The sequence below is a fragment of the Barbus barbus genome, assembly GCF_936440315.1.
Source record: "Barbus barbus genome assembly, chromosome: 41".
NCBI lineage: Eukaryota > Metazoa > Chordata > Actinopteri > Cypriniformes > Cyprinidae > Barbus > Barbus barbus.
Window position 1 is genome coordinate 22,955,599 of NC_136719.1, and position 27,303 is coordinate 22,982,901.

At 34.5% G+C, this 27,303-nt stretch overlaps 2 protein-coding genes across 8 annotated transcripts in view; both read right to left on the reverse strand.

Annotated features, from left to right (window-relative positions):
- Positions 1 to 27,303, reverse strand: part of LOC306860169 (F-actin-monooxygenase mical1-like) — a 359,843-nt gene that overhangs the window by 299,539 nt on the left and 33,001 nt on the right. The window lies entirely within an intron of this gene.
- On the reverse strand, positions 585 to 17,434 carry LOC306860266 (calcium/calmodulin-dependent protein kinase type 1D-like). Of its 4 annotated transcripts, none has more exons than XM_079401879.1 (13): positions 17,170 to 17,434; positions 13,768 to 13,879; positions 8,558 to 8,683; positions 7,732 to 7,806; positions 7,493 to 7,631; positions 7,238 to 7,361; positions 6,263 to 6,338; positions 5,856 to 5,968; positions 5,672 to 5,750; positions 4,485 to 4,575; positions 3,308 to 3,645; positions 1,546 to 1,644; positions 585 to 1,455 (listed from the first exon to the last, which is right to left on the reverse strand). In XM_079401879.1, exons 2-12 carry the CDS (start codon positions 13,851 to 13,853, stop codon positions 1,578 to 1,580), a joined length of 1,314 nt encoding a protein of 437 aa, XP_079258005.1. In that variant the 5' UTR covers positions 13,854 to 13,879; positions 17,170 to 17,434; the 3' UTR covers positions 585 to 1,455; positions 1,546 to 1,577. The 4 variants fall into 4 exon arrangements, with proteins under 4 accessions (XP_079258005.1, XP_079258006.1, XP_079258003.1 ...); XM_079401880.1 differs by having other exon boundaries at positions 17,265 to 17,325; XM_079401877.1 differs by having other exon boundaries at positions 16,752 to 17,276.

Consider the following 27,303-nt stretch of genomic DNA (forward strand, 5'->3'; position numbering starts at 1 on the left):
TACCGATGCTGCATATCTTTAGTCTTTTTCACTGACATGCCCCCAACTCGGAAACTCGGGGCTTAAAGAACATTTAGAGTTTCAAAAATTACTTATTTTTAAATATATATAAAAAAAATACTTTATGTGTAATTGATTGTATTAATATTAGACTTTTCAATTCCATGAAATGTATCTCGTAATAACGACTTTGTGGTGGCGTTCATGTGCGTTCAACTCGTAAATAGATGTATCCGTAAATAGTGTTGCCTCACAGTGCTTTGGCTTTCCTCTTTTCCATCACTTCAGTGTTGCCAAGTCCGTGGTTTTCCCGCGGAATCGGGCTACTTTAACTGTTGACCGCGCGACCAAACAGCTTGAAGTTGTCTAATGTGGCACAGTCTCCCTGATACACTAATAGTTGTAAGGCTTTCCTCTGTGTATACTTATCCTCCTTACAATTTTAGCTGTATTATTTGTGTCCGCTTCAAAAATAGCTCTTGAGGTTTTTTTATGTTTATTGTCCCCCCTGTTTGACGAAACTTACGCCCCTGGTTTTCATATACTTGTCTAGATCAGCTGTGAATAAAGAAAAGAGAGGTTTTGAGCCAGTAATTTTTACATTGCCAAAACAAGTGTATGAATTTTCCTCAGAAGAGTGACAAAAACTGATGTGTGAGGGTTTATTGGTAAAAATATTGCACAAAGCATCAACAGTAGCAGCCTACACAAACATAAACCTTTTCTGTAGTTTAGAGGACACTTAATTATAATCTATAGTCACAATTTACAGTATTTCTAACAGTAAAGTTCATGTCTGTGAGGAACATAGTGTATTATAGTGCACAAAACAAGGGCTAGGCTTACTATGGTGGTGGGAAAAGGCGTTAAATAATTTTTATCTGTTTTATTATGATAAAAATATAGAATGGATAAACATTAAACAATAATAATTTCAGCATTAGAAAAATAAATTACCAAAAAAAACAAAACAAAAACAAACTATTGAATAAATATATACAATCAATAATAATTACGGCTTACCGTGAAGCAAAACACGTGAATTACTACTGTAGTACACATTATTGCACATTACAAACTAGCCATGCATCACAGAGAGTATATGTACAAAACTCCCAATACTACAAGTGTCCAATAACACGGACCCCTGCTCCAAATGTGTTAATACAGAGAGATGAATTGACCTTGATAATGTAAAACCGTTTCCTCAAAGGAAAATACAAAGTCTGAGGTTCAGCACCTAACATGTAATCGTTTCTGCTTTTACAGGGATACTGTTACTGTCGTTTGCGAGTGTGTGACAGGCTGGATTTGTGCTCTGCGCGCGCTCGCGCATGTGTGTGTGTGTGTGTGTTTGCTGGTTTGGAGGCACTCCCCTAAATTTAGTGTTAGCTGTCTTGCTAACACTCTTGAGCAGGACAGAGCAGCAGGACCTGCCCACAGAAAGTCACAGACCTGTAGCAAGCACGAGAAATAAGGGCATTCAGCATTTTCATGTCAACATACATTTATAATATGCAGTGAAATTCAAGCAGTCATATTTACCAGTCAAAATCACGCAGTGCCAAAGCAGCCAATCACATGACAGAGCAAACGCCAGTCTGCGGGGTCTGCCCGTTACGATTGGAGCATCTTTTTGCATACCTGAAGAATTTTAAGTTATTAATTAGAGCATGTATGGAAAGAAAATCAAGACTCAATTGATGAAAATCAAATCCTGTACCACACAAAAAAAACGCTTATTTTGTTTACTAGGATGAGAGTTGCTGAAATCGCGTTTGGTCTCGTACTGTATCGTGTATCTTGTCAGTGTGTGCACTTGCTTGGCCATTTGTAGTTGATAAACAGGAAAGTGGGTCCAGCTGAATTGAAATGATCATTTGTTGGATTGGTATAATAAAGGTTATTATACCGCGGCAGCGGTCGCGGCAGTCGTCGTGTGAAGCCCTCCTAGTGTGAAGACCAAAGAGTGTAAAGACCATCGACTCTACCGTGCGACTCCACCGGGCAGGGACACCGGCAAGGGATAGTAGTAGCTTTTTATTAAATTTTTTCATTGATATGTTTATTATTGAAATGTTGTTGTTATATGCATGTGTTAATTTTATTTAATTTCTTTATTTTCTTAAATATGTGGGTAGATAGTATTTATAGAGTTGTAACTTTTTAGTTTTAGTTACTTTTTCTTATTTGTAAGTCGCTTTGGACAAAAGCGTCTGCTAAATGACAAAAGTAAGTAAGTAAGTACCACATTTTTCCTGTTTTACTTAAAAATATGCAGATTAGGGAAGTAAAATAGGCTGTGTTCTTTTAGTTCTATTACTAAGATTTTGTATTTTAATTTTAATTTTAGTTTTAGTAATTTTGTTAAGTCCTTTTGTCATATATTTATTTTCAAATATTTCTTTTTGGTTTTATTTCAGTTTTAGTACTTAAGCTTATTTCAGTTAGTTGCCAAGGCAACAAGTTTATCTAATATTTATATTTTATTTTATTCTGCCTTTATTTCAATTAATGATTAAAAAGTTTTAGTTAACAATAACTACAGTGAAAAAATGGGTTATGTATGTCATTTTTATTATTTTATTTATTTATGTTTTGGTGGTTGTTGGGGGTATATTTTTATTTCTATTTAGCATTCATTTATTTTTATTTCAGTTTTAGTTTTAGCAATTTCGGTACTTAACCTAAACAACTTAGATGAAAATTAGAACAACTAAGTGAAATACATTGAAATTCATCTAAAAATTTTAATTCATTTTTATTTCAATGCTATTTTAATTACCTAAAACAATTTTGAAAAGTTTCAGTTAACAATAACAACACTGAAAATAGGTTTTAAATAGCACATTAACTGTCCACTAATAATGTTAGTTAAGGTTTCTTGCACCAAAAACATCATAATTTAGTCTTACATCACCATTTTCCACCTTATCTCTAACCAGTCTTCCTGCTACTGTCCCTTTAAGATGTAATCTCGAATGTGAAATGAGTAACAAGGTCACCGCTAAGTTGCTGGAAACTGTTCTTAGTTGGTCTGTTGGCTGGTTTTACAGTATCCTGGCCAGACTGGAAGACCAGTTTAAACCAGCTAAGACCAGCAAACCAGCTTAGGCTGGTTTAAGCTGTTTTCTTTTTCAGCAGGTATGTAAATGTAGAAGGTCATATGTTAATGCGGTCATAACTGTGACCTTATAAAAATGGTGGGGTCTGTATAACACATTTTCACAGCTTAGTTATCAAACTTAGATAGTTCAAATTATCAAACAAAGGTCATGTTTTCCATAATTTACTCACAAATACATACCCATTTAGGTCCGCTGGCTGTGAGTGATACACATGTTTGCTCTTCTCTGCAGTGGTGAGGGTCCCGACATGGGTAGTGTCACTGTGACTGACCCGGACCGGGTGATACTGACTCTTTGACTCGATGGAGCCGGACGGCACGTTCATCTGATTGCTGGGAACGTTGCCGCTTGGTTCGGGGGTCTCAGTGAACAGCTTCTTGCGGACTGATTCAGGTGTGGATGTTGCGATGACCTTGATCTCAGGCGCAGGTGTCTGTTTCAGACGGAGACAGACCTCAGAGTGGGCCAGCTGCAGTTTCTTCATGTGGTGAATGGCCGCCGTAGCGTTGAAGGCTTGCTGGAGTGACGAGATCATGATTTCAGACAGTCAGTAGAACGCAGGAAACAATTAAACAAGCTAACTGTTTCAGTTTAGCACCTAATCTTTATAGTGAACCATGAAGCAAAATTAAAAACTACCAATGCATTTTAAAGGTGCACAAATATTGAAATGTTTGGCTATGTAAGCAAAGTATGCAAATTTCACTGTATGACTAAAAGACATACTTTTGTCATAATTTGCAGTGTATAAACAGAGCTTACTGCATTGAGTACTGTCACCCATAATGTAGTGTACTAAGCTTGATCTTCAGTTACCAGTGCGACATTGAAATGGCAGTGAAATAAGTTAATTTAAGTTTGAAATAAGTTAAGTTAAGTTAAGTTAAGTTAAGTTAAGTTTGAAATAAAAATGGTTATCTTAATTTAATTATGTGTACAAATGTGTTAAGATTTGGTAGCTTATATTACTTTTGGTTGTGGTAGTAGTTCAAACTGTGTGTGTGCTGCATTGCATTGTGGGAATCAGACTGACTGGTGTGCAACATCACAAGTTCGAGTTAATTAGTTCATTTTCTCTCAATATGTTGGCCACCATGAGAAGGAGACCCATTTTATGTCAAATAAAAATCTTTTTCTAGGCAGCTGATTTGATTAGGAGAAAATACTTTAGCACTGCTTTAAATGTCTAAGTATAAATCAGACTGCTGCAACTGGTCTGTTCCAGATATTCACACAGATGGAGCAATTATAGGCAAGACGGGTGACAAAATCAGCCACTAATTGTGTAATCAGTCCAGAGGTCATCTGAAAAAGCCAACTGAGACTAAACCACAGAGTTATGAAACATGACCTTACCTTCCACTTGGACTTGGCCGTGAAGTTTTTCTGGATCTGCTCGCTGACGGAGTGGTAGATGTCCTGACTCCGGGCCGTCTTTCCTATAATCCTGCAGGACAAAGCTGGATTTAAAATCAGAGCTGGTGGAAAACAGAAGGATTTGGTTTCCTGTTTTAACCAATCCCTAAGACAGAAATAAGTTTAGAGTAGTTTAATCTTATCAGTTCTGGATGGGATTCTCTGGTCGTTTCTCCTGCATAGCAATGAGGTTAAGCGAAGAGCAAATGGAGACTTTTGCTCAAGTCTGAGAGAAAAGACCCATGTAATCTCATATGTGTCTCAGCTAAAGTTTCAGAAGAGATCTCAACATTGTCTACATATGAACTCAGTGTCTCTCATTAAATTAAGACTGAATTATGAGTGTTATTTCAGTATATTATTTTTATACTATTATAGTATTAATATTAAATGTGGTTTTATTCGTTTCATTTTTCATTTTAATTTAAATGTATATTTTAGCTTTATCTTTTTATTTCAGCTTTAGTAATTTTAGTACTAGAACTTTATTTCAGTTAATTGCAAATGCAACATTTTTTATTTTAGTTTAAGTTTTCCATCTAATATTAATTTTTAATTTTATTTCTGCTTTAATTCAATTACCAAAATATTTTAAATCATTTAAGTAGTTTAAATTTAATGTTAATATTTTATCTAATATTTCTATTTTATTTCATTTTATTTTTGCTTCATTTCAATTACTGAAAATAATTTGTACAAATTTTAAGGCTTTTTTTTTCATCGAATAGTTTTATTTTATTTATTTTTCTGCTTCATTTCAATCGCCAATTAATTTTTTTTTTTTTTATATATTTTTAAACTTACATTTTCATCTCATATTTGTATTGTATTTTATTTCTGCTTCATTTCAATTACCAAATATTATTTTTGATATTTTTTATCTAATATTCATATTTTATTTCTGACCGAAAGTTATATTTAATAGTTTTAGTTAGCAATAATGACAATGCAAATGATCTGTGCTATACAATCCATAATTTTATAGCTTTATACTCTTACTCTGTGTCAACAGTGTCTCATTTGTTTTGTATATCTGACATGTCTGATTCATAAATGAATCATAACAGAGATCTCCACTAAGGCTCATAAGCTTTAAAGAGCAGTAAATCTGTGCTGCGGTCACTCACCAGGGGTGTCTGAGAGCCTGTTCTGTGTCATAACGCATCTTAGGATTCTTCTGCATCATGTTTCGGATGAAGTCCTTTGCTAGAGAGATAATAAAGATACATGAGGTTAAAGGCTTCTAGTTACAGGTGTGTTTTACAGAATCACATGAGATGATTTAGCAATAGGGAAGTATAGGATGCTAACCAGACTCAGAGATATCATCCCAGAAGGGCGAGTCGAACTCATACTGCGCCTTCATGATTTTAGAAAACAGACGAGTCTCGGTTTCTTCATAGAAAGGAGGATATCCACAGAGACTGTAAAGATACAGCAAAATAAATAAATGCAAACTTTCAGCAGGGGGCTCTGTGTATCTTAGAGACCTATTTGTGTGGAGTTAAACAGCACAGCTACTTTCTTTGGTGAACCAGTTACTCACTCCGACTCAAACTCGACAAACACAAGCTTTAGGTTTCTAAATTAAGAACTTGGCGTCCGTTTATCCCTCTCTGTAAATAGCAGTGCTGTTTAAAGTCCAACTCACTTGTGGAGCAAATATAGTACAACAATCAGTTTCTTAGAAATGACTTCCCTACCAGGAAGGGACTTACAGGATGTAGGTGATGACTCCAATAGACCAGCAGTCAACGGCTTTGCTGTAAGGTTTCTGGGCCAATACTTCAGGGGCTGTGAGGAAATACAGATTATTAGAAACAACATGGTTTTAAAATAAAACTTGTTTATTGTCTTAAATATCCTTGGGTTTATTGTGCAAGATCATCAGTGCGTGGGTTGTTTTTTAATCAGTGTTGTTGTTAACTACAAATAAAACGATTTAAAATCATTTTTGTCCACTGAAATAAAGCTGGAAAAAAAAGAAATAAAATAGATAGAAATATTAAATGAATAAAAATATGTTTTAGAAATTTCTAAAACTTAAACTAAAATAATAACTGAAAATATAAAAATTAAAACATTAATAAACACTATAATAAATACTACAAACAGTACACTGTAAATATAATACAAAATACATGCAATTGCAACTAAAATTAAAAACTGAAAATATTAAAATAAAAGCATATTAATATGTGTACAAATATAATTTAATATTAATAATATAACAGTTTATAAATAATACTAAGATAACACCTGTTTTCATAGTCTATCAAAATGCCTCAAATTTAAACTAATCTTACAATAAAAGCTCAAATTATAAAATAAAAGCATTAATAAATACTAAATACTAACAGTTAAATAACATTACAATGTTTTTATAATCTGTTATCCAAATGCATTATCTTACACTGTCTCTAAATCAATTTTTCTGCTGATGCAACCAGTGCAGTTTTATAAAATAATAATACTAACAAATACTATTCCAGCACATTAACCACACAAAGCACTACAGTATTTCCCACTGAATGTGTGTGTCACTCAGAGAAACATGAAGGTAAGGTAAATATTTTGTGAAATTTCAATCAAAAAGCAACTGCGTATGCAGCCTTTCAGTTTTACAGATGCGTCTCTTGTGCTTTGACATTCACTGGCTGTTTAAAAGCTCATTTATTTGACATCATTCCTACCGACATATCCTGGAGTCCCGCAGGCCGTAGACATGATGCCATTATCTTCCATCTTAGACAGGCCAAAATCACTGATCATGATCTTGGAGTTTTCATCGGGGCTGTAGTAGAGCAGATTCTCTGGCTGTAGAGAGAAATCAGATGTAGAAAGTCAGTGTTTTGTGGTTTTTAGTCCACATCTGTTGATATCATCCCTGTATATCTACAGCTTGATACGTATATGTATATGTTTGTGTGAATGTGGCGTCTCTGTACCTTGAGGTCGCGGTGGACTATGCCGTTTTTGTGCAGGTAGCTGACTGCCTCCAGCACCTGTCTGATGACCAGACTAGCATCTGCCTCTGAATACATGCCCCGGTCCAGGATCCGGTCAAACAGTTCACCACCTGAAACGCTGATGGGAAATGAGCAATGTAACAAACATGCTATAAAGACACAAACAGGTTTAAAGTAACAGGAGTTGCATGGGTGTTAATGCAAACAGAGGTGCTTACAGCTGCATGACCAGGTAGTAATGCGTCCGACTTTCATAGAAATCCTCCAAGCAAACCACATTGTCATGTTGGATCCTAAATGACACCAAATTAAGACATTAGTGGAAAGAAATATAGACTTATGCTGATTTAACATGGGAACAGATCTGGAGAAATGTAGCATTATATCACTTGCTCACCAATGGATGCTCTGCAGTGAATGGGTGCCGTCAGAATGAGAGTCCAAACATCTGATAAAAACATCACAATAATCCACACAACTCCACTCCAACTCTTCTTGTGAAGTAAAAAATTGTATGTTTTTAAGATTTAAACCATTGCTTCCAGCTAAAATACGATTCCTCTCATAATAATGTTGTCTCATCTGAATCAGGAGAGAAATATGCACAGATCAAGCACTGTTTGTTTTTTTCAGATCAAGCACCGGATTTCGATGTGAGAGGACATCTTTTTCACCAAAGGACGTGTTATTATGGAGTTATATTTTGGCCAGAAGTGGCAGTTTAAAGTAAGAAGCATGGATTTGTTCCTGAGAAACACGTAGCTTCTCATTTCACAAGATGTTAACTGCTGGACTGGCGTTGTGTGGATTACTTGTGGATTATTGTGCTGTTCTTATCAGCTGTTTGGACTCTCATTCTGACGGCACCCATTCACTGCAGAGGATCTATTGGTGAGCAAGTGATGCAATGCTACATTTCGCCAAATCCGTTCACATGAAAAAACAATCTCATCTTCATCTTGGATGGCCTGAGGGTGAGTGCATCTTCAGCAAATTCTGTAAGATTTTTACATCACAGCTAGTGTTGGTTTAATTCATTCTTACTTTCTCAACACAGCGATTTCATTCTCCAGGTTGATGTCCCTTTTGTTTTTCTTCTTCACACACTTCAGAGCAAAAAGCTTCCCTGTTTTTCTCTCCTTCACCATGAAGACCTCTGAGAACGCTCCCCTGGAGAAAGCAAAGATAGAAAGATGAGGTAAGGTCAAATGTGCAATTACCTGGGATTGTGTTTTTGTCCATGGATCTGAGAGAGAGCATGATCCTGGTTTATGTGATGCCGGTGTGGCACTTCCCCCTGAGAGCAAAGCAGGTTTTAATGAAGGTGAGGATGTGACCTTTTAAACCCTGCCGAGATCTCAGCTCTGCACTGAGAGTTGCCCATTTAATAACAGCCAGAAGTGCTTGTAGCATTGCCAGCATGTGAAAGTGGCCAGGGCTCTGGGGAGATCTGGTATGAAGTAATGTGTGAAGCAATTACTATTAGTGCAATTGATTTGATGAGGTGAACAATACACATACAAATCCTGCAGACATGAGGGTGGACACTTTTGAATTAGGACAGCAAGAAAATGCCCAGCAATGTAATTTTAAGTATTATTTATATTCCATTGTAGTTCTTATTTATTTATTTATTTATTTTTAATCAGCTTTTCATTTTACATTTGCAGGTTTCATTTTAGTTTTAGTTCAATTTTTATAATGTTTGGCGTTTGTGTTTTTTTTACCAAAATAAAAGTTTTTGTTTACATAATATATGTGTGTATACTGTGTATATTTATTATGTATATATAAATACAAACACATGCATGTATATATTTAAGAAAAATATGTTATGTTTACATATTAAATATATTTATGTATAATATATCAAATATAAATATAAAGAATATAATATACTGTAAGAATATAAATGTATATACATGTAAATATTTTCAATTTATTGTATTTATATATACATAATAAATATACACAGTACACACACATATTATGTAAAAAAACTAAACTTTTGGATGCGATTAATCGCAATTACTCGTTTGACAGCTCTAGTTTTTTTATATTAGTACTTAATATAATTAAGTAGTATTAACTGTTTAATACTTAAGTAGTATTTATTGTAGTTCAGTTTTAGTTCAGTTCTATAATTTTAGTGTAAATCTCACTAAATGTATTATTTAAACTGCATAAAATAATTTAATAACATTAAAATAAACATTAAAAGAATATATTTTGGTAATTTGAGTGTAAATGTGACTAAATGTATAATTTTTTTAACTGTATAAAATAAGTTAATAAAAATTGCTACTTAAAATAAATATTAAGAGAATATATCTTGAAAATAATAGTGTTATTTGAGTGTAAAACCCAATAATGTATTATTTTTAACTGTTTAAAGTATTTTAATAACATCAAAATAATATTAAGAGAATATATCTTGAAAATAACAGTGTAATTTTCAAATTTTCATTTTCCTAAAGTTCTCACTTGTAGAGGTCAATACTTGATAAGATTTAGGGGTATTAAATTATGGAATGATTTATCTCATCTAGCAAAAAAATTGAGTGTAAATCTTACTAAATGTATTATTTTTAACTGTATAAATTTCTTTTTTTATATAACATTTGCTACTTAAAATATAAGCAGTTATTATAGGTATATTTTTTTGATATAACACTGAATTCATAATGGTTTGGACTCTTGGTTGAAATCACACCTTTTCCAAAAGAAGTGCTCTATCACACATGGCTTCTGACAATCAATCTCAGCCTCCCACGCACAAATGAAGCGGCACGAAACTGCCAGCGTCTAACACGAACACCATTTTCCTGCACTGAATGCAGAAGCTCAGAGATGCGTGTTTTACCTTCACCCGCGGTCAGGAGTGAATAATCCTTTAGAAAGTCCTCAATTCATTAACTACTGTGGATTTTAATGAAATGCATGAATAAATAAATAATAAAAACTAAGTACAGCTCACACTGAAGGTCAGTGCACAGAATGTGCCCAAAGGCAAAGAAAACTGCCAATGAAATACATAAAAACATGAATTTTTCATCACTGCCTCATCAATATAAGCCAATTATAGATACCGTACTTCATCCTGATGGGTGTCAAGTCCAGTAGAAGCCTGCTAAGGGATTGTGGGAGTTTAATTCAGGTTGTTTTTTTCAGTGGAAAGCACTGCGCACAACTCCCTACGGCCCATAATGCCCCGCTGGTGCCACTAACACCCACAGGCAAGGGCAGGTTGTGACAGAGCTCTCTAGACACACTAGTTTATGCCTGAAACTGGATAATTATGTCGCTTTAGGACCTGTGTGAATTGTAAACTCAGGTTTTTGGTTTTTAATTCGCACCTCACATTTGAGGACAAGGTGAATGTGGTCGCAAAACAAATAAAAATTCTCAAAATTTTCCTTTTTTTAAAAATTCTTTATAAATTTGGAGAATTCACAAATTCTCAAAAAAAAAATAAAAACAATAAAAACAATAAATAGTGATGGCAAAATAAAAAAATGTTTACATTTCATAAAAAAATGACTAAAAAAGAGTTAAGATTTAAAATAATCAAATTAAGTACATTATGTGTTCATTAAGGCAAGACACTACAGACAATAACTTTTTTTTTTCTTTCTATTTTTTTGAAGTGGCCGTAATTGAGACTTTTTTCAGATTAGTGTAAACCAAACATGCAAAATAGACTTTTAAATGTTTATTTTATTGCACTATACAGTATCTATTTCATTTATAATACATGTCTTTAAAGGTCATTTTCTCAAAAACAAAAAAACGTTTTCCTTTTTTTCAGTATTTTGTATATTTATACAACATTTCATTCCTATTTTTCTAACTATTTACAGTATTTATTAATTTATGGAGTGACAAAAAGAGAAAAAAATCCCTTTTGTAACACTGTGAAATGTTTTTTGAAAGTTGTAAATAAAGAAAAAACTATTGGAGTACATTTTACAAGAAATTCAGTGTTTCAAAATTTTTTTTAATTCTATGTGTTACTTGCCATTTCTTCTAAATTTGTGAAATATATGAACAATTTCTGAGTGAAAAATTCCTTTAACATCAACAAAATGAAACAGAAATGTTCAATGTTCAGAAAATGTATGCAAATGAGCAACTATTTAATTAGATAATAGTTAGATCAACTCGTTTACAAATAATATTTTAGAAAACCTAAATGCAATTATTAATATAATCAATAAAGTAGGAAAGTATAGTCATATTTATTAGTTATATTTGTACCCTATTCACCTAGGGTGCCTTGCCTTAATTCATGAGAATAATCGAGTATAGTAACTAACACAGAAAAAATCAGTATCAAAGCAATAGACAGCACATTGCAGGCCATGTCCGGTAGATTATCACAAATCTGGCTCCATCCCGTTAGCTGTTCCCTGACACCGGTGATCCCTGTTCTTGTCTGCCAAAGCGATTAACACACTCCGGTCTGGAGGTGTCTTAACCTGTGCTTTACCCTTGATTCACCTACACACCAATACAACGAGAATGACAGCCGCAGGGTGACCTGAATGCTACACTCTCAGAAAAAAAGGTACAAACTGGGGTGGTATGTTTTCAAAAGGTACAATTTTGTATCCATATTGGTACCTCAAAGGTACATATTAGTACCTAAAGCGTATAGCTAAAAGGTACAAAAGTTTTTTGAAAAGGCACAACCACAGCCACAGCTTTTGTACCTTTTTTTCTGAGAGTGTACTTCACTGAATAAAACTCAACATCAGCCAATCATATGAAGAGAGAGAAACACTTGAATCCCAACAGTAGCTGATCATTTAGTCGTGAATGGAAAGAAAGGTCCAAAATAACTGTTTCTGACGCTTGTGCTGATCTCACAGCGTCTGTCTTCACGGATGGGACATTATTCTGCTTGGTGATCGCTCTACAGTCAGCAAAGACAATGTACAGCTGCTCATGTCTGCTGAGCTCATTGTCTAGTCAGCTTTCCGCTCCCTCGATGCGATTCAGGACAGCAGGGCCGGATCACTGGTGTCTGGTTTACCGTCTGAGACCCGTTAAGTTGCCCAGATGGGATAATGGATTTGAGATTAAACAGCTTATTCACAATCTAAATCATAATTCATGTTTATTCAAGGTGAAGAAGCGTCAACAAACAGATGTTTTCAGATAGGATTCCTGAACATTTCTCCCATCTGCCTCCTATTGGCTGGTCAAACTGATAGTCCCGCCTACAAATTCTTGCAATTGTTTGAGTTCATGTTGAAATGATCAATGTTTCATTACAGACCGATAGTGATGCACTTTTCAACGGAATCAGCCTCCGAAAGGTATACTTGGATCTGCGTATTAAAGTTAAGATAAGATAAATATTAGTAAACTATTTTCTTCGCTCCAAATCACAACACAAGACTGAAAATGTTAAGACACAGTTAAAGCTGAATGCTCATGAGATTTTTCTAAATGAACTGGTAACCTGCCAAATGCCAAGGCCTGAATTACCAAGCTTATAAAGCACTAAAGGCCAGTGTAAACCTGGTAAAGTTGGGTAACGGGGTCAATCCTTTACCGGCTGGGTGAGCAAAAACAGCTTTCTTGGAAATGTCTCTAACAAACTGAAAATACATTTTTTTTAATGTATAATTTTTTTTTTGGAGTAACAAAAAATCTGTAGTGTAAACTATTTTTTGTGTACTTTTTAAAAACTTTTTACTTTTATGTACAAATATTTTATATATTTATTTATTATGGCAAGAACAATTAAGCTACACTGCAAAAATATCGTATGAATACAGTAAATTAATACAGTTAAATAATACATTTGTAAATAAAACATAAAAATTTATTTCAGTCTTTCTACTTAAAATTTCCCATTTAATTCAATTCACAATTGTTTCTTTGTAATTCTAAATGTAAACTTTACTAGCAAATTCTAAGTGAAAATTGTACACCATCTACATCAATTTTGACTCAGGAATTGCGAGTAATTAATCACTTTTTAAAAAATAATTACAAAGGGAATTTTAGCATGAACATGTGATTTGCAGGTAAAAATGAACTCTAACATACTCCAATAATCCTTGATTCATTTACAATTTTGAAAAAAAAAAATTCAGTGTACTTTGTTCAAATAAAATTGTACCTGTGACATAAATTCTGATATATTTACTTACACTAAAGCTTACCCTATTGACAACAAACGTATGTTAATAAACCTTTCCCAGCTTTTAAAATGAGTAATAAGAAGAACTAAATGAACTTACGATCCGAGCACCTCCATGAATTCAAACACATCCTGGATGTTATCCGTGCTCTTTTTCCAATCATAGGTGCCCTCCTTACGTCCCATTTCTGCGTGAGCTTCTACAGGGATTTCTGGAGAGGATACAAAAAGAACAGATTTATAAAGTGACCAACAAAGACCTACGTCCGTGATCGGTTCGATCCGTTCGGAAAAAGTGCGCAATAAATCAAAACTCTGTGAATATACCTTTACTTGCAGCCAAAACAATCCCAAATATTCCAGGAGCCATGAGGCCTGATCGCTAATAAATATATCTAATTAAATTTTAAAATCAAAATCAAGCTCAAAACGTCTTTGCATCCTTTAGAATGCAGCTCAGTCTCTCTGACGCAGTCTCGTGTTCATTATCAGCTGCTAACGGACAGTCTGTCTTGATTGGATGTGTGTTCATCTATCAGCCTGTTTTAGTGTGTCACTGACCTCTGATGCCCTGTTTCAAATTTCCAGAGCTTCTCATTGGCTGTCCTACATGGCTTTAAGACGCTAATCAGGTTTTGGCTGGTCAGTGTACAGACACGTATATGTGCGTCCTAATGCTGGAGTTTAGGCAACTTTTATGATTGATGCATGGCACATTTGTAAAATAAATATCTCTGATTCTATTTGAACTGGAATATCTATGGAGTTTGCAGGTGGATTTTGTCCAATCTACACCCTTTGCATGTCCAAACATAATATATAGGTGTCCACATGAATCAAATGATTGAATGCATTTGATAAAGTCATCATCTTCAACAAAACCCATCTAGAAAACTGAACAATCCATCAACTGCACACAAAGACAGCACAAAAAAATGGCAGCATGGAAAGCTGGAATGACTGGTTATTTTTCACCATGTTGTAGAAGAGTTTTATTAATCAAAATACAAATTAATCATATGTAATCAATGTGAATATAGCCATTTATGTATCAAGTTATGCTACTATTATAAAATTGTATCTGCAGAAGAATGCATTGTGCAGACGTATGGTGTAAGGTAAAGCTGCACATCCTGTTTTGACATGATAGGGTCTCTTCCTTTAACGTAACATAAATTGGGGCCTATTGTCTGCTCTAGGAAACAGATGGAGACTGTTTAAATACAGATTTAAACAGTTTTATTTATAAATACAGATTTGTCGTCCAACATAAAACAACTTCTCTGAGATTTGCAATACTGAGTTCTGTTAAGTTAAGAGGAGTTCTGGTAAGTCTTGTCATCTAAACGTGTCACTGAGTAACCCAAGGTGGAGAAAACCCCATGGAATGGAGTATTTTGTGGACTATTAGTAGACCACTGATAGACTGCTTAATAAACAAATTAGACAACCTAAAGAGAAAAGGAGCATCCAATTAGGAGGCATGATTGGACTACAGCTCTCAAAGAATACAAGGACTCAGGTGAACTTGCATAGCTGCATGCAGTCAGTGTCATCACTGTAATAAACAATGTCTTTGCAGAATCATGATAGAGACTGATCAACAAACAAATAAACAAAAATAAACAAACATACATTAACATTAAGGCATGACAATTTGTTATGAAATTCATAAAAATATATATTATCTGTAAAATTACAAACATTTTAATGATTACAATAAACTTTAATTGAAAATAGTTTGAAATGAAGATAAATATTTAAAATATTAATTTCATTTAAATAAATTTGACAATAAATACATTTAAATAATGAAACTTTAATGAGAACATATATTTTTTTTAAAATGACAAATACATTAATAATTAAAATAAAATTAAGATAAATATTTAAAAAAACATTAATTTAATTATAAATTAATTAAATTTGATATATTTTATCAAATTTTAAATATATTAATGATTTATATTACAACATTTAAATGAATATCAATAGTAAAAATGTAATTCATTTAATAAATTATAATAACATAAATTACAATGAAATATAATTTTATTAAAATGCAAATTCATTTAAAATAAAACAATATTTAACAAAACAAATTAAATAGTGCTGTCAAATAATTAACCGCGATTGATCACATCCAAAATAAAAGTTTTGTTTAGAGAATATATATGTGTGTGTACTGTGCATATGTATTATGTATATATAAATACACACATATACATGTATATATTTAAGAAAAATTTTATGTTTATATATTAAATATATTTATATATAATATAAATTATATGAATATAAATATATATATATATATATGTAAATATTTTCCAAATATATATATCTTTATATATACACATAATAAATGTGTACACACATATATTCTGTAAACAAAAACTTTTATTTTGGATGCGATTAATCGCAATTAATATTAATATTTTTTAAAATAACTTTTTTTCAAAAGGTTCAAACAAACAGAATTCCCGCTCCAGTATACTCACAAATTCCATATGATATTTACAATATTTCACAGACAATCTAACACTGCCTTGATACACTTACAGAATACTTTTCTGCATTATTTTTCTGTTCAAATGACTAACATTAACTGGACATAAACAGTCGACTCATCTTTCCCTTTGTTTTTTTCTGTTTTAAATTCTAATAGTAAAATGCATATTACAATGCACAACACTGCAAAACAAAAACTCAAGAACAACAACAAAGATGTTGTATTACACTTGCAGTCTCTCTTGACTCACATAAAAAGGCCATTCTGTACTTGCCTGGCTTTGTCTTTACGATGCAGCTTTAATGTACAGTGCGTCTGTGAACTAACCACTCATATATCGCATACCAACATAAACATGCAGCTCAGCACGGATCATTAAATCATGCAGCGCATGTCCCGGTGCGAGATGTCCCATACACCTCAGTGACTAACGACGGGATCTAATCTGTTCATGCACAAACCAGCGTGCACCTTTAACGTGCACGTGATGCATTAATTAATCATCATTTACAACGTGCATTCTGAAGCATGCATGGGTGATTATTTTACAAACAGCCAGTTTTTGACCTTACCTTCAGGCCTGTAACAACTCCAGCACGATCTCTGTCTCTTGCAGAAACTATCGAAGCTCAAGCAAGGACAGCAGTGACAAAGAATGACATGCGAGGAGAGAGGATGCTGCGCAGATCTCAACGAAATAGACATTTGCAACGCGTCCGAAATGCAATGATGCACATTCCTGTGCAATTAATGCAGTGTGATCGGTATGCAAAATTCTTTCGTATGCAGTGTGCATTTAACTGCAAATCACTCACGGTCATCAGTCCAAGAGAAGTTGATTTCTTCATCAATTGTTGCGTGCACTCAGACAATAAAATATTCTATTGCAAATAAATTACACTTTAAATTACCGTGCTCATGTATTGCATGCAAATATAATTAGTTGCAAAAACTGCACGTCAACATGAACACTGTAATTTAAAGTCTGACCTGTTTTTAGCAGCAGCAGCCTCAGTCTCGTCTGGTCTCTGTGAATGGGACAGGAATCGGTTTTACTCGGGTCAGCGTCCCGTCCTTTGACTTACCTAGAGGCAAGTGCGCAAAAGATGCTCCGCTCTGACTCTCCTGCCAAAAGCCCTCTGCAGTCTGGACAGATTAAGCCCGTCGAGAGGAGCACAAATAACCAACAGCTTGGAGATTACATGAGCTGTCAATGAAGGAGGTGCGGCCAGTGCTCTTCTAAATGACTGTCTACACTCTACATGTGATGTCACTTTACAAAATGCAAAAATCTTACTGTAAAAGCTGTGGGTGCCAGCACTTTGCAATACAAAACTGCAGCATTTTAGGTTTAACTAGCCTACACTGAACGGTAAAACTGTATGCTATAATTTACTAATGCTATGCCATCTAAAGTGATAAAATCTACGTGACTTGCAGAATATAAACACCATAATAATATTACAAGTTATAAAAGAGACACAACAATAAGCAAATGAGAGGCCCATTCACAAGCTGAGTTAAAAAAAAAAAAAAACAAGGACATGGTAACAAACGTGACACTAAAATAATGCAATAAACATTGATTAAATAACATAAGATGCAAAATAAAACAAGTAATTATTAACAAAAACTGACAAAATACCGTGCAATGAATTTTTCCACTGTACAATTTAAGATGACTGTTCGTTTTTTTACTTCTTTACATTGAACAGTATTTTACTGTAAAATTAAATAAAATGTCTATTATTAGTCAAATGTAATATTATCTTCTAGGCTATTAGTATGTTCTCATAGTAAGGGAACAAGGTTAAAAATATCACTCTTAAAATATCACTTTTTATAACTATATATATATATATATATGTGTGTGTGTGTACACATATGGAAATTTGCACTATGGTTACAAATGGCTCATCTGATGGTAGCCATTGACTTCCATAGTTTTTCTGAAGAATATCTTCTATTAAACAGAAGAAACAAACTCAAAAATACAGGTTTGGAACAAGTTAAGGGTGAGTAAATTATGACAGAATTGTTATTTTCGGGTGAACTATCGCTTTAACCAACATAGGATTTTTTAATTGACTTATCAGTACCAATATCTGGATAGCATTTATGAAAGCATGGCCTACTATGTAAACAAAATTGCTTTTAAAAATGTATACTGTACTACCCATTAACTGGCTGTCAGTAGATTGTAAAACTGACATTAGGTGAACCATAAAATCATGGTGGACACTGCATGAACACATTATCTGACAATAAACCAAAGATAATTTGTGTATTTTTCTGAAAATGTGAGTGTGTTTGCATGTGCAAAACTCCCACGCTGCAATGCCATGGCACTGCTTTTTGGATGCCAAGTGGTATTGAGCCCATAACTACTTGATAGATGGCAACAAAAACCATCTATATAGACAAACATATTCATAAGGCATTTCACAGATGTGACTGATGGTAATGCAACCACGGCATCGTTGCACTTGAATCACATTGGCATGTGAATGCCACAAAAAATGTCCAGGTCACTTTTCATACCAGAATTAAAAGAAGAGCCAGATAGTTATTAATAAAGCAAGACAATGTATATCACTTCTGCACAGCATCATTAGCAGGAGAAAGAGTATGAGGCAGCATTCATGTACTCGTCTCAGTGTCCTTAGAGTGAGTTTATAGCATTACAGAAGGCTTTAGCAAACACACACTGTCTTTTTGAATCACACAATTAATCTGATGCCATGCACCCAAAAGTCATTACTCAAATGAAAACGCTCAGTCACTTGTGATGGGCTGCATCAGTGTTTTGTTTTGCGGCGTCCCCTGAGCTCAAGGGTGAGGATAATGCATGCGACCTGTTGGGCCAGTCGGGATAATCTCACAATACACAGCGCAATACTTCCTCCTTTAATAGGCTTGAGCAAATCTCAGACGGGGATTTTAGTCGTCCTGTTATGAGCATGTTACGACATTAAAGACCGATGTCTACAATACAAATATTAAATATTAGTCAAATGTTTATTTTGAATGTAGATTTAATAGTTCACTGCCAGTGGAATTTTTTTTTTATTATTTTTTTTTTTATTTGACAAACTTTTAATTATTACACACATAAATACACTATACAACTACGTTATACGTAACTATTACATTTATTATTTTTTAAAATAGTTTTAGTTTACACACACACACACATATGTAAATATGATTTTTTATTTTAGAAATCGGTATTTTAATATATATATATACACTGTATATAAAAAGCGCCTAAAAGAACAGTTAGTTTGGTTTGTTTGTTCTTTTGGCTTATACCCATTTCTGAAGTTGGCTTAGTGGCTTGTAAGCGAGAAGAAGAAAAAAAATAAGTTGCTCCTATAATAAATGGAAGTCAACGCTTTCTTTTTGTGGCGTTCTTCATTTATGTTACACCAGGTTGTCCCTAGACTGGGACGTAACAATATATATATATATACTGATTTCTAAAATAAAATTCATATTGTCTATAAAATATGATTAAAATGTATGAATATATACTTTGGAACTACAGTTAATTTAGACACATTAACTGATTATGTATTGTACATTTGATAATTATAGTAGTATTTAAAATAATTCCAGAAATTTACCATTTCTAAAAGGAAAAAAAAAAAAAAAAAAGGAAAAAAGTTTTATGAGCAAATTCATAATTTGTATTCGTACAAAACTAATTTCAAGCATTTAAGCCTTTACGTCGAATTGTTTTAAAGAGCATGTGGAACAAATTTGGCCAAAATGTCCACACTTTTTTCTGGTAGTGCACATTGTTTTATCTTACCTTTGTGATGCTGTTTTTTGCTGACCAGTGCTTTTTGCTGCTTGATGAAGTATGATGGCGTCGCTGGAAAAACTGCGTCCAGTGGCAAACGGGAACGCCAGTGGAAGACTGTCTTATGTGCGCGATGTTGTCTCGTGTATCCTGGCAGGAATGATGAACCTGGGCGAGACGGTTCTCTCATTAAAACACTCTGTGTACGGTGTTGCCATGGTGGGGAGAGGAAACATGGCAGATAACCGGACATGAAGATCTCTAGATACTTCTATTTCAGGGAGGGTAATTTGCGTAAATGGGAATATGAATGTGGAGATGAGGAACCTGTTTCCACCTAAGAGGGTTTCACAGAGGATGCGAATCACTTTCTCACATCCAGTGCAAAGTAAATTAACTGACAGTGTTTGCTCCAGATGTCGTACCTATACTAACATCTACAGTAATTACACAGATCGAGTAACCATACAGACATGTTTTTCTTCCAGATTCGTGTCTGAAAGTGTCACGACCCTTCTTCTTAGGTTAGACATGATTTTTCTAGTTTTTGTGTGAATTATATTAATGCTACATGACTCTGATGATATTAGTTCTTCACTGAGTATTCATCAGATTTGAAATCAAATCATAAGACAGACATGAAACGTCTCAGTTACTGTTTGAATCCTTGTTCCATGATGAAGAGAACATGTCGAAAGTCTGTAGGGGACCCCTAATGACGTGGAACGTGACCAACAGAAAGGGAAATATATTTCTTTGCCCCGCACAACTTCTACCAAGGATGGTGGTCATGCATAACAGTGATTTCACCCCTATAGCTCATTTCTAACTGATGGTTTACAGTAACTTTGTGCTACAACAGTCCCAAATCTTATCCATCTTTTTCTGTTTACCAGTAAAACACCTAATCATCTTCATAATAAGACACACTGACCTGAGAAACAAGAAAACTGTGTAAGATATCATGAATTTTTGAAAGAACTCTATTATACCCACCAAGGCTGCATTTATTTGATCAAAAATACAATAAAAACAGTAATATTGTAAAAGTACTATGGCTTTTTTTCTATGAATATATTTTTAAATGTGATTTATTTCTGTGAATAAAGCAAAAGCTAAGCTGCAAAGCTGAATTTTCAGCATCATTACTCCAGTCTTCAGTGTCACGTGATCCTTCAGAAATCATTCTAATATACTGATTTGTTGTTAAGACATATTATTAAGACATATTTCTTATTATGTTGAAACTGCAATAGTAAGAGTCTTCTTTTTTTTTAATAAATTTAATGCATCCTTGCTGAATGGAAGTATCTTTTAAAAAGTTCCCCCAAATTTTTGAACGGTAGTGCATGGACCCAAATGTATTCCAAATATATTCCCAGACTTTTGGACCCGATTGCATGTGAAGATTCGTCCCAGAGAAAATGGTGAACTGATGCAGCTAAAGTCTAACCTATATAGCATCATTGACCTGAGACGGGGTGACTCATGCAAGTCCAGCAGCTCAGTCTTTTTATTCCAAGCTCTTTTAAATGATTCTCCTGGAACCCTGTGGGTCTCTTATCAGGCAATATTATCCAATTCCCAGCTGCATAAATCTTATATGTGACCACAACTAGCTTGGAGTCTGTTTTGGAAGGATCGTTTAGTTCCTGGATTTCTTCCTGTTTTCCTTTGGCAGTAGTTCAGTCGTATTTGCTGTAAATCTGTCCTGCCAGCGCATCAGTCACTCTGCCAAGTCAAACAGCCCCTGAATGGCTAAAAGTGCTTGCAGCAGAGCAGGACTGGCAGTCTTCAAAACGCCTGAACAATTATAACTTTACATGTATGAACAAAAGATGATCCCTCAATTAGACTTTAGTATTAGATAATGGAGAAGAGGAAACTAAATATGGAATATCCTAATAGTACACTAAAGTACAGTGCTAGTGTAGAATGACACTGTGCATTAGCCATTTTCTTATGTATCTATCCTGCAGGATAATGACTCTTAAGTACCAGTGCACCCAGAGGTGTTAAGTTCGCTGTTATCGCTTTTGTTGCTGCTGCTGATGTTGTAGTGATCTTGGTGACCATCATTTTGCTCTTTGACTGGGACATATGTAAAGTAAGTATTATCACAGTAATTGAACTGTTAATTTGATCTTACGTTAATAACTGTGCTCAGGTATGTGATATTGTGTATTGTTCAGGGAAGTTTAGTTTTTAGAATAGAGAAGTTTCTCTAGATGTTTAACAAAGAATCAGTTTTACTGTGTTTAATATTATCATACAGAACAAATTTACTAAAATCTTTTAAAACAGTACATTCATTCAGTTTTAGTGGCTCTGTTGTTAGTAATGGTTATGACTGCATCTAAATACTTCCCAATTTATTTAAGAACGACAGAAAATTTTTTATGAAATGTAACGAATATAATAACAGGATTAATAACATGCCTCATTTTCAATGCACTTATTCGAAAAAGAAAAACAACAAAACAGAAATTACATTTTAATAACAAAAATGTATTCTTTAGAGCTACATCCACTCTAAAGCCCTAATCTGATATGTGGTCTAATCTTTTAATTGGGGCCCATATCAAACACTAGTCTGCCCCAGAAAACTGCAGTTTATTTATTTATTTGTTTGTTTGCTCATGAAGGATCACTTATGCATCCATAGCTTTTGGTTGAAGATTTCAGTGTATAAATAAAAAATAAATTCACATCAGAGCAAGCACTTTCACAGCAATGTGAATAAGTCTAATTTTAAATATGCGTGTAAAAGCAGAGTGTGGGCAAAACTCAATTTGAAGTCAAAAGCCATACTTCTTAGTTTGTAGTTTGTCATTCTTATTATATGGGTCAAAACTAGATATGGAAATTACAATATACCAACATAAAATCTTTTGTGTGCACAAATCCAGCAGAAGAACGTAGTAGTGAATGCAAACGAAGGTTCTCATGAAGAAATCAACATGGGTGACGGTGAGTCCTCACAGGTGTTTTTGGCCCCCTTACACCTGACATAAACGCATTTTCCAATTCACAAATTCCAATCCACTGGAATCATTGCATGACATTCATGGCATACATGATAGCTGATAATGGTGAAATGTTTTAGGTGATAAAAATGGATGGATGAAGATCTTTGTAGTGCAGTTTCTCTATTACACAATACTTGAATATTTGAATGTCTACCAAAAATTCATTAGCACTTACACCTCCCCTTTTTTTGTATTTACTAAGCGTCTTTGGTGCATTTATTGTACACCTTTTAAAGTTAGCATATATGCTCTGTATGATTGGCATGATTACTGTAAATGTATGTTAATAGCAGAATTAACAGGGGCCTGTTTGTGAGTGGCTTTCTCCGGGAGAACATAACTATAGTCACACGGCAACAACACACCATTTTTCATGTGGAATCGGGATCATTCACACTTTAACCCAGTTCAGTTGTAATGTAATATGATCTGGAGTACATCTGAAAAGTTTGATTCAATAATAAGAAACGTACATTATGTGGTGGTTTTGCAGGAACACCAGAAGCAGACAGTTCACTTCTCACAACTGTGAATGAAACTCAACTTTAGATGGCTGCTCCCCATATGGATTCCAAATAAGCACTTTATTTGACATCATGTCTACCCTGAAGGACTGAAAAGAAGGACAACATCAGTGAACTAATGAAGTAGTTCTGCTCTTACTTGTTCAGACAAAAATGACTGAATCTTTTTTGTTTGCATTCATTACTTCCGCTGCTCTTAATAAAGCCTCCACATAATTATGGGCCTTCTGGTGTAATTATTAAATATGAAGCTCTCTTTACAGAATTAGAGCCTGAAACAAAACAAGAATTTATTTTATGTCACTAACCTCACAAACAGCAAATCCAGTGATCGTCATCCTCTAAAGAGCTCACTGTCAGCCTAGTATTTTGTAAACATCTTTTTTTCAGACAGATTTGTGTGTATATACAGTATATATATATCTTAACTTATAGAAGTTATCACCCAATCAGATTTGCATCTTAATACATGGAGAACAATTTGTGGCAGAATAATAATTGAGAAACTACATGGTGTCCCTGACTGAATTCACAACATTAACATACTACCCTTACTAATGTAGAAATAGTACAAATGTTATTCTGAATTCAGCCTCAGCCTCATCTTTTAGGGTTAAACAAGACCATCAGACCACTTCCTGCTCCATTGAATTTCATATAAGCAACACCTGATTTTCACTGAACACTGAGTCAGAAAATGCTCTGTGGTACATCTGAGCATGAATATGGCTAGTGGTCTTATTATATGAAACCTCTTCTAAACAGGAAACCATCATAGAAAGGCATCTAACTTCACATTCAAAGTGGGTGTTTACTTAAGAGTCATAAAAGCAGTGAAATGTCAGAGAGGGGGTGAAAAGTTTAGTTTTAAAGGGGTCATCGGATGCCCAAGTTGATATGATTCTTTAGGGTCTCAATGAAAAGTCTATAACATACTTTGTTTAAAATTTCTCAGTGGTAGTGTAAAAAACACCTTCTTTACCCTGTCAAAATCAGCTCTGTTTTGAGCTGTTTTTAGTCCATGTTGGTTTAAATGCTAATGAGCTCTGCTGACCCCGCCCCTCTCTTCCGTGGTGTGATGAGCAGTACTGTTTACTTTAGCCGCGAAATTGGCTAACTAACACGTTTTTAGTCTAGGCGATTTGCAAAGATTCATAAAAACCCTTATACTCACTTCTTCTGTAGATGAAGCTGGATCACAAATGATTAGCATGACCATAAACACATTTATGTAGATCAGGATCGACGCATTCCGTTCAAAAACGAAAGTAACATTAATCTTGTGCTATATTCAGTATTACATCCAACAACTAAACACTTCAGTCAAAGACATCTTGTCTTCCCCTGCACTGGAGTCGACACAATGGCGGACAGCTCTCAGTTCACTCAGGGCGGGTCTAAGGTAAGACGGTCCTGTCAATCAACTATCGTGGGAGTGGCCTATACAGAACTACGTCATTCTTACAGGCATCTCAGCCTGATTTGAGAAAGAGGATTTTATAATAGGGATTAAAAAACAACATTTTTATTATTATAGGATGGATGTGTACACACACTTCCAACACACGTTTACGTTCAAACAACTTGTAAAGTGAATTTTGCATCCGATGACCCCTTTAAATTACAGAACCCAACCATGAAATATTATAAATGGAGAACAGATTTTAAATGACATATTCCACTGACTCATTCAAGTATCACTAGCCTAAATGATATGATATAGTTCCAGTGATGATGTATTTTTGTAGGCCAACCCAGATGTTTACATCATCTTGATTCTCTTGACAAAAACCCAGCTGGATTTTTCAATTGGCTTCTAAATTATTGCAGCTGATGTCACCGTCATGTCATGGACAACTCTTTTAATCTTTATTTAAAAAACACCTTTCCCTTCTTACTTTCTTACGCACTACGATTATGTAGGCTACAATACCTGCATGTTATTGGTCAAACTACTTTGGATGTTTTAGGCAATATAAAAATCCTGGCCAGGATGTGTCCTGTATAAATGGCACATATGGCCACCCTGCTTATTTCAGACATTTAGTAATCAAAAACCCAATCAAGAAACGTTTGGTTTTGGCCTACAAAAATACATCATTCCTGCAGTACTCCATAGACTTACTGTAGTTTGGAAATGATCTTTAGTTTAGTAATTTTGGCATTTTATTTGGTGCTGCCTATAACCTTACAGAACCTATCAAGGCAGTGTCTGATGAAGGTACACTGACAGAGCTCTTCCTTGAGCAGAGCACAACATCAAGTGCTCAACCAGAAAGACGACAGTGCCAATTACCACCAGACCGGACAGAACCAATCGAATCAGAACCTGATTAGAGCACCTTTATGTTGTGGGCAGATTTCTTTGATGTGAAGATGGACGGTCTTATTGCTCACTGGATTTGTAGCTGTGCAGCTGTAGGTTTCTGAATCAGTATAATGGAGCTCTAATGGTAAACTCAGGTTCATGCTGAGATCCGGACTGCTGGTCTGGTTCACTATTTCACCCCCTTAATACCACGAGATGGACACACCTTGTTCATTTTTTACAGAGCAGAGCACAGAGCAGAGTTCTTGATTTGGGTGAGCCACCGATGAGCCAATCCTGATGGCAGGTACAACAACTGGCTCTTTAAAACACAGACACACACACACACACACACACACACACACACACACACACACACACAGACACACACACACACACACACACACACACACACACACAGCTACCTCTTTATGGTCATTAGTTATTACAATTATTATTATTATTTCTCCTACTTTTTTTATTGCTACAACAAAATCTTACCATAAACATTAACTTTGAATGAACACTGTCATGAATTCACTGATGGTGACTTCATAAAGTCCAGATTCACTGGTGCTGATGTTCCAGATAGTCAGTGATCCAGTTTCTCAGTCCAGCTTTAGTCTGTTGACGAGTCTCGGTTTAAATGAGCCAAAACTGTTCCTTTATACAGCTGTGCTATACGAGTAGTTTGGTCTCCACTTTCAAACAGCAACTCTCTCTGTAGACCAGTAGATCCTGTTTGCAGAGTGACAACTTTTCCCTTCATCACAATCTTTAACTCATCCCACCTACCATTTACAAGATCTAAAACAATATCAAAATGGATAATATTAGTTACTTACATCAGGAATATGGCCTGGAAAATCTGTAGAATCAACCATGTAATATTCAGTTTTTTTTTATTTTATTACAAAGCTAATTTACATATTTTTAACATGCTTCCACAATTCTATCATTTAAGATGCATGACAAATGTACAGTAAATCAGTTGAACACAAAACCGTCAGCATATTAGAATGATTTCTGAAGGATCATGTGACACTGAAGACTGTAAAAAGTTTTTTAAAATTGTAATAATATTTAACACTACTGCAGCATTGGTGAGTATATGAGACTTCTTTCAAAAACATAAGACATGTTACTGACCTCAAATTTATGTATGTATATAAATGTATTATATATAGGCCTTTATAATTTGAAGAATAGGTCAGGTACCACTATATCACAGATCACTGTGTTCACTGTGATTGAACACACTTCCTCAGAAATCATCTGTCACATAACAGCTATCAATCACATCTGCTCGCTCACTTTCCCGGCTGTAATGAGTGAACGCACCATCCATCAGATGCACACAGGGGGAATGGATCACCCACAGTGGGAAGGACAGTTTGCTGCATGGGCTCAATAATAAGGATAAAAAGGAGAGTGTTTCAGGTCATGCACAACTCACAA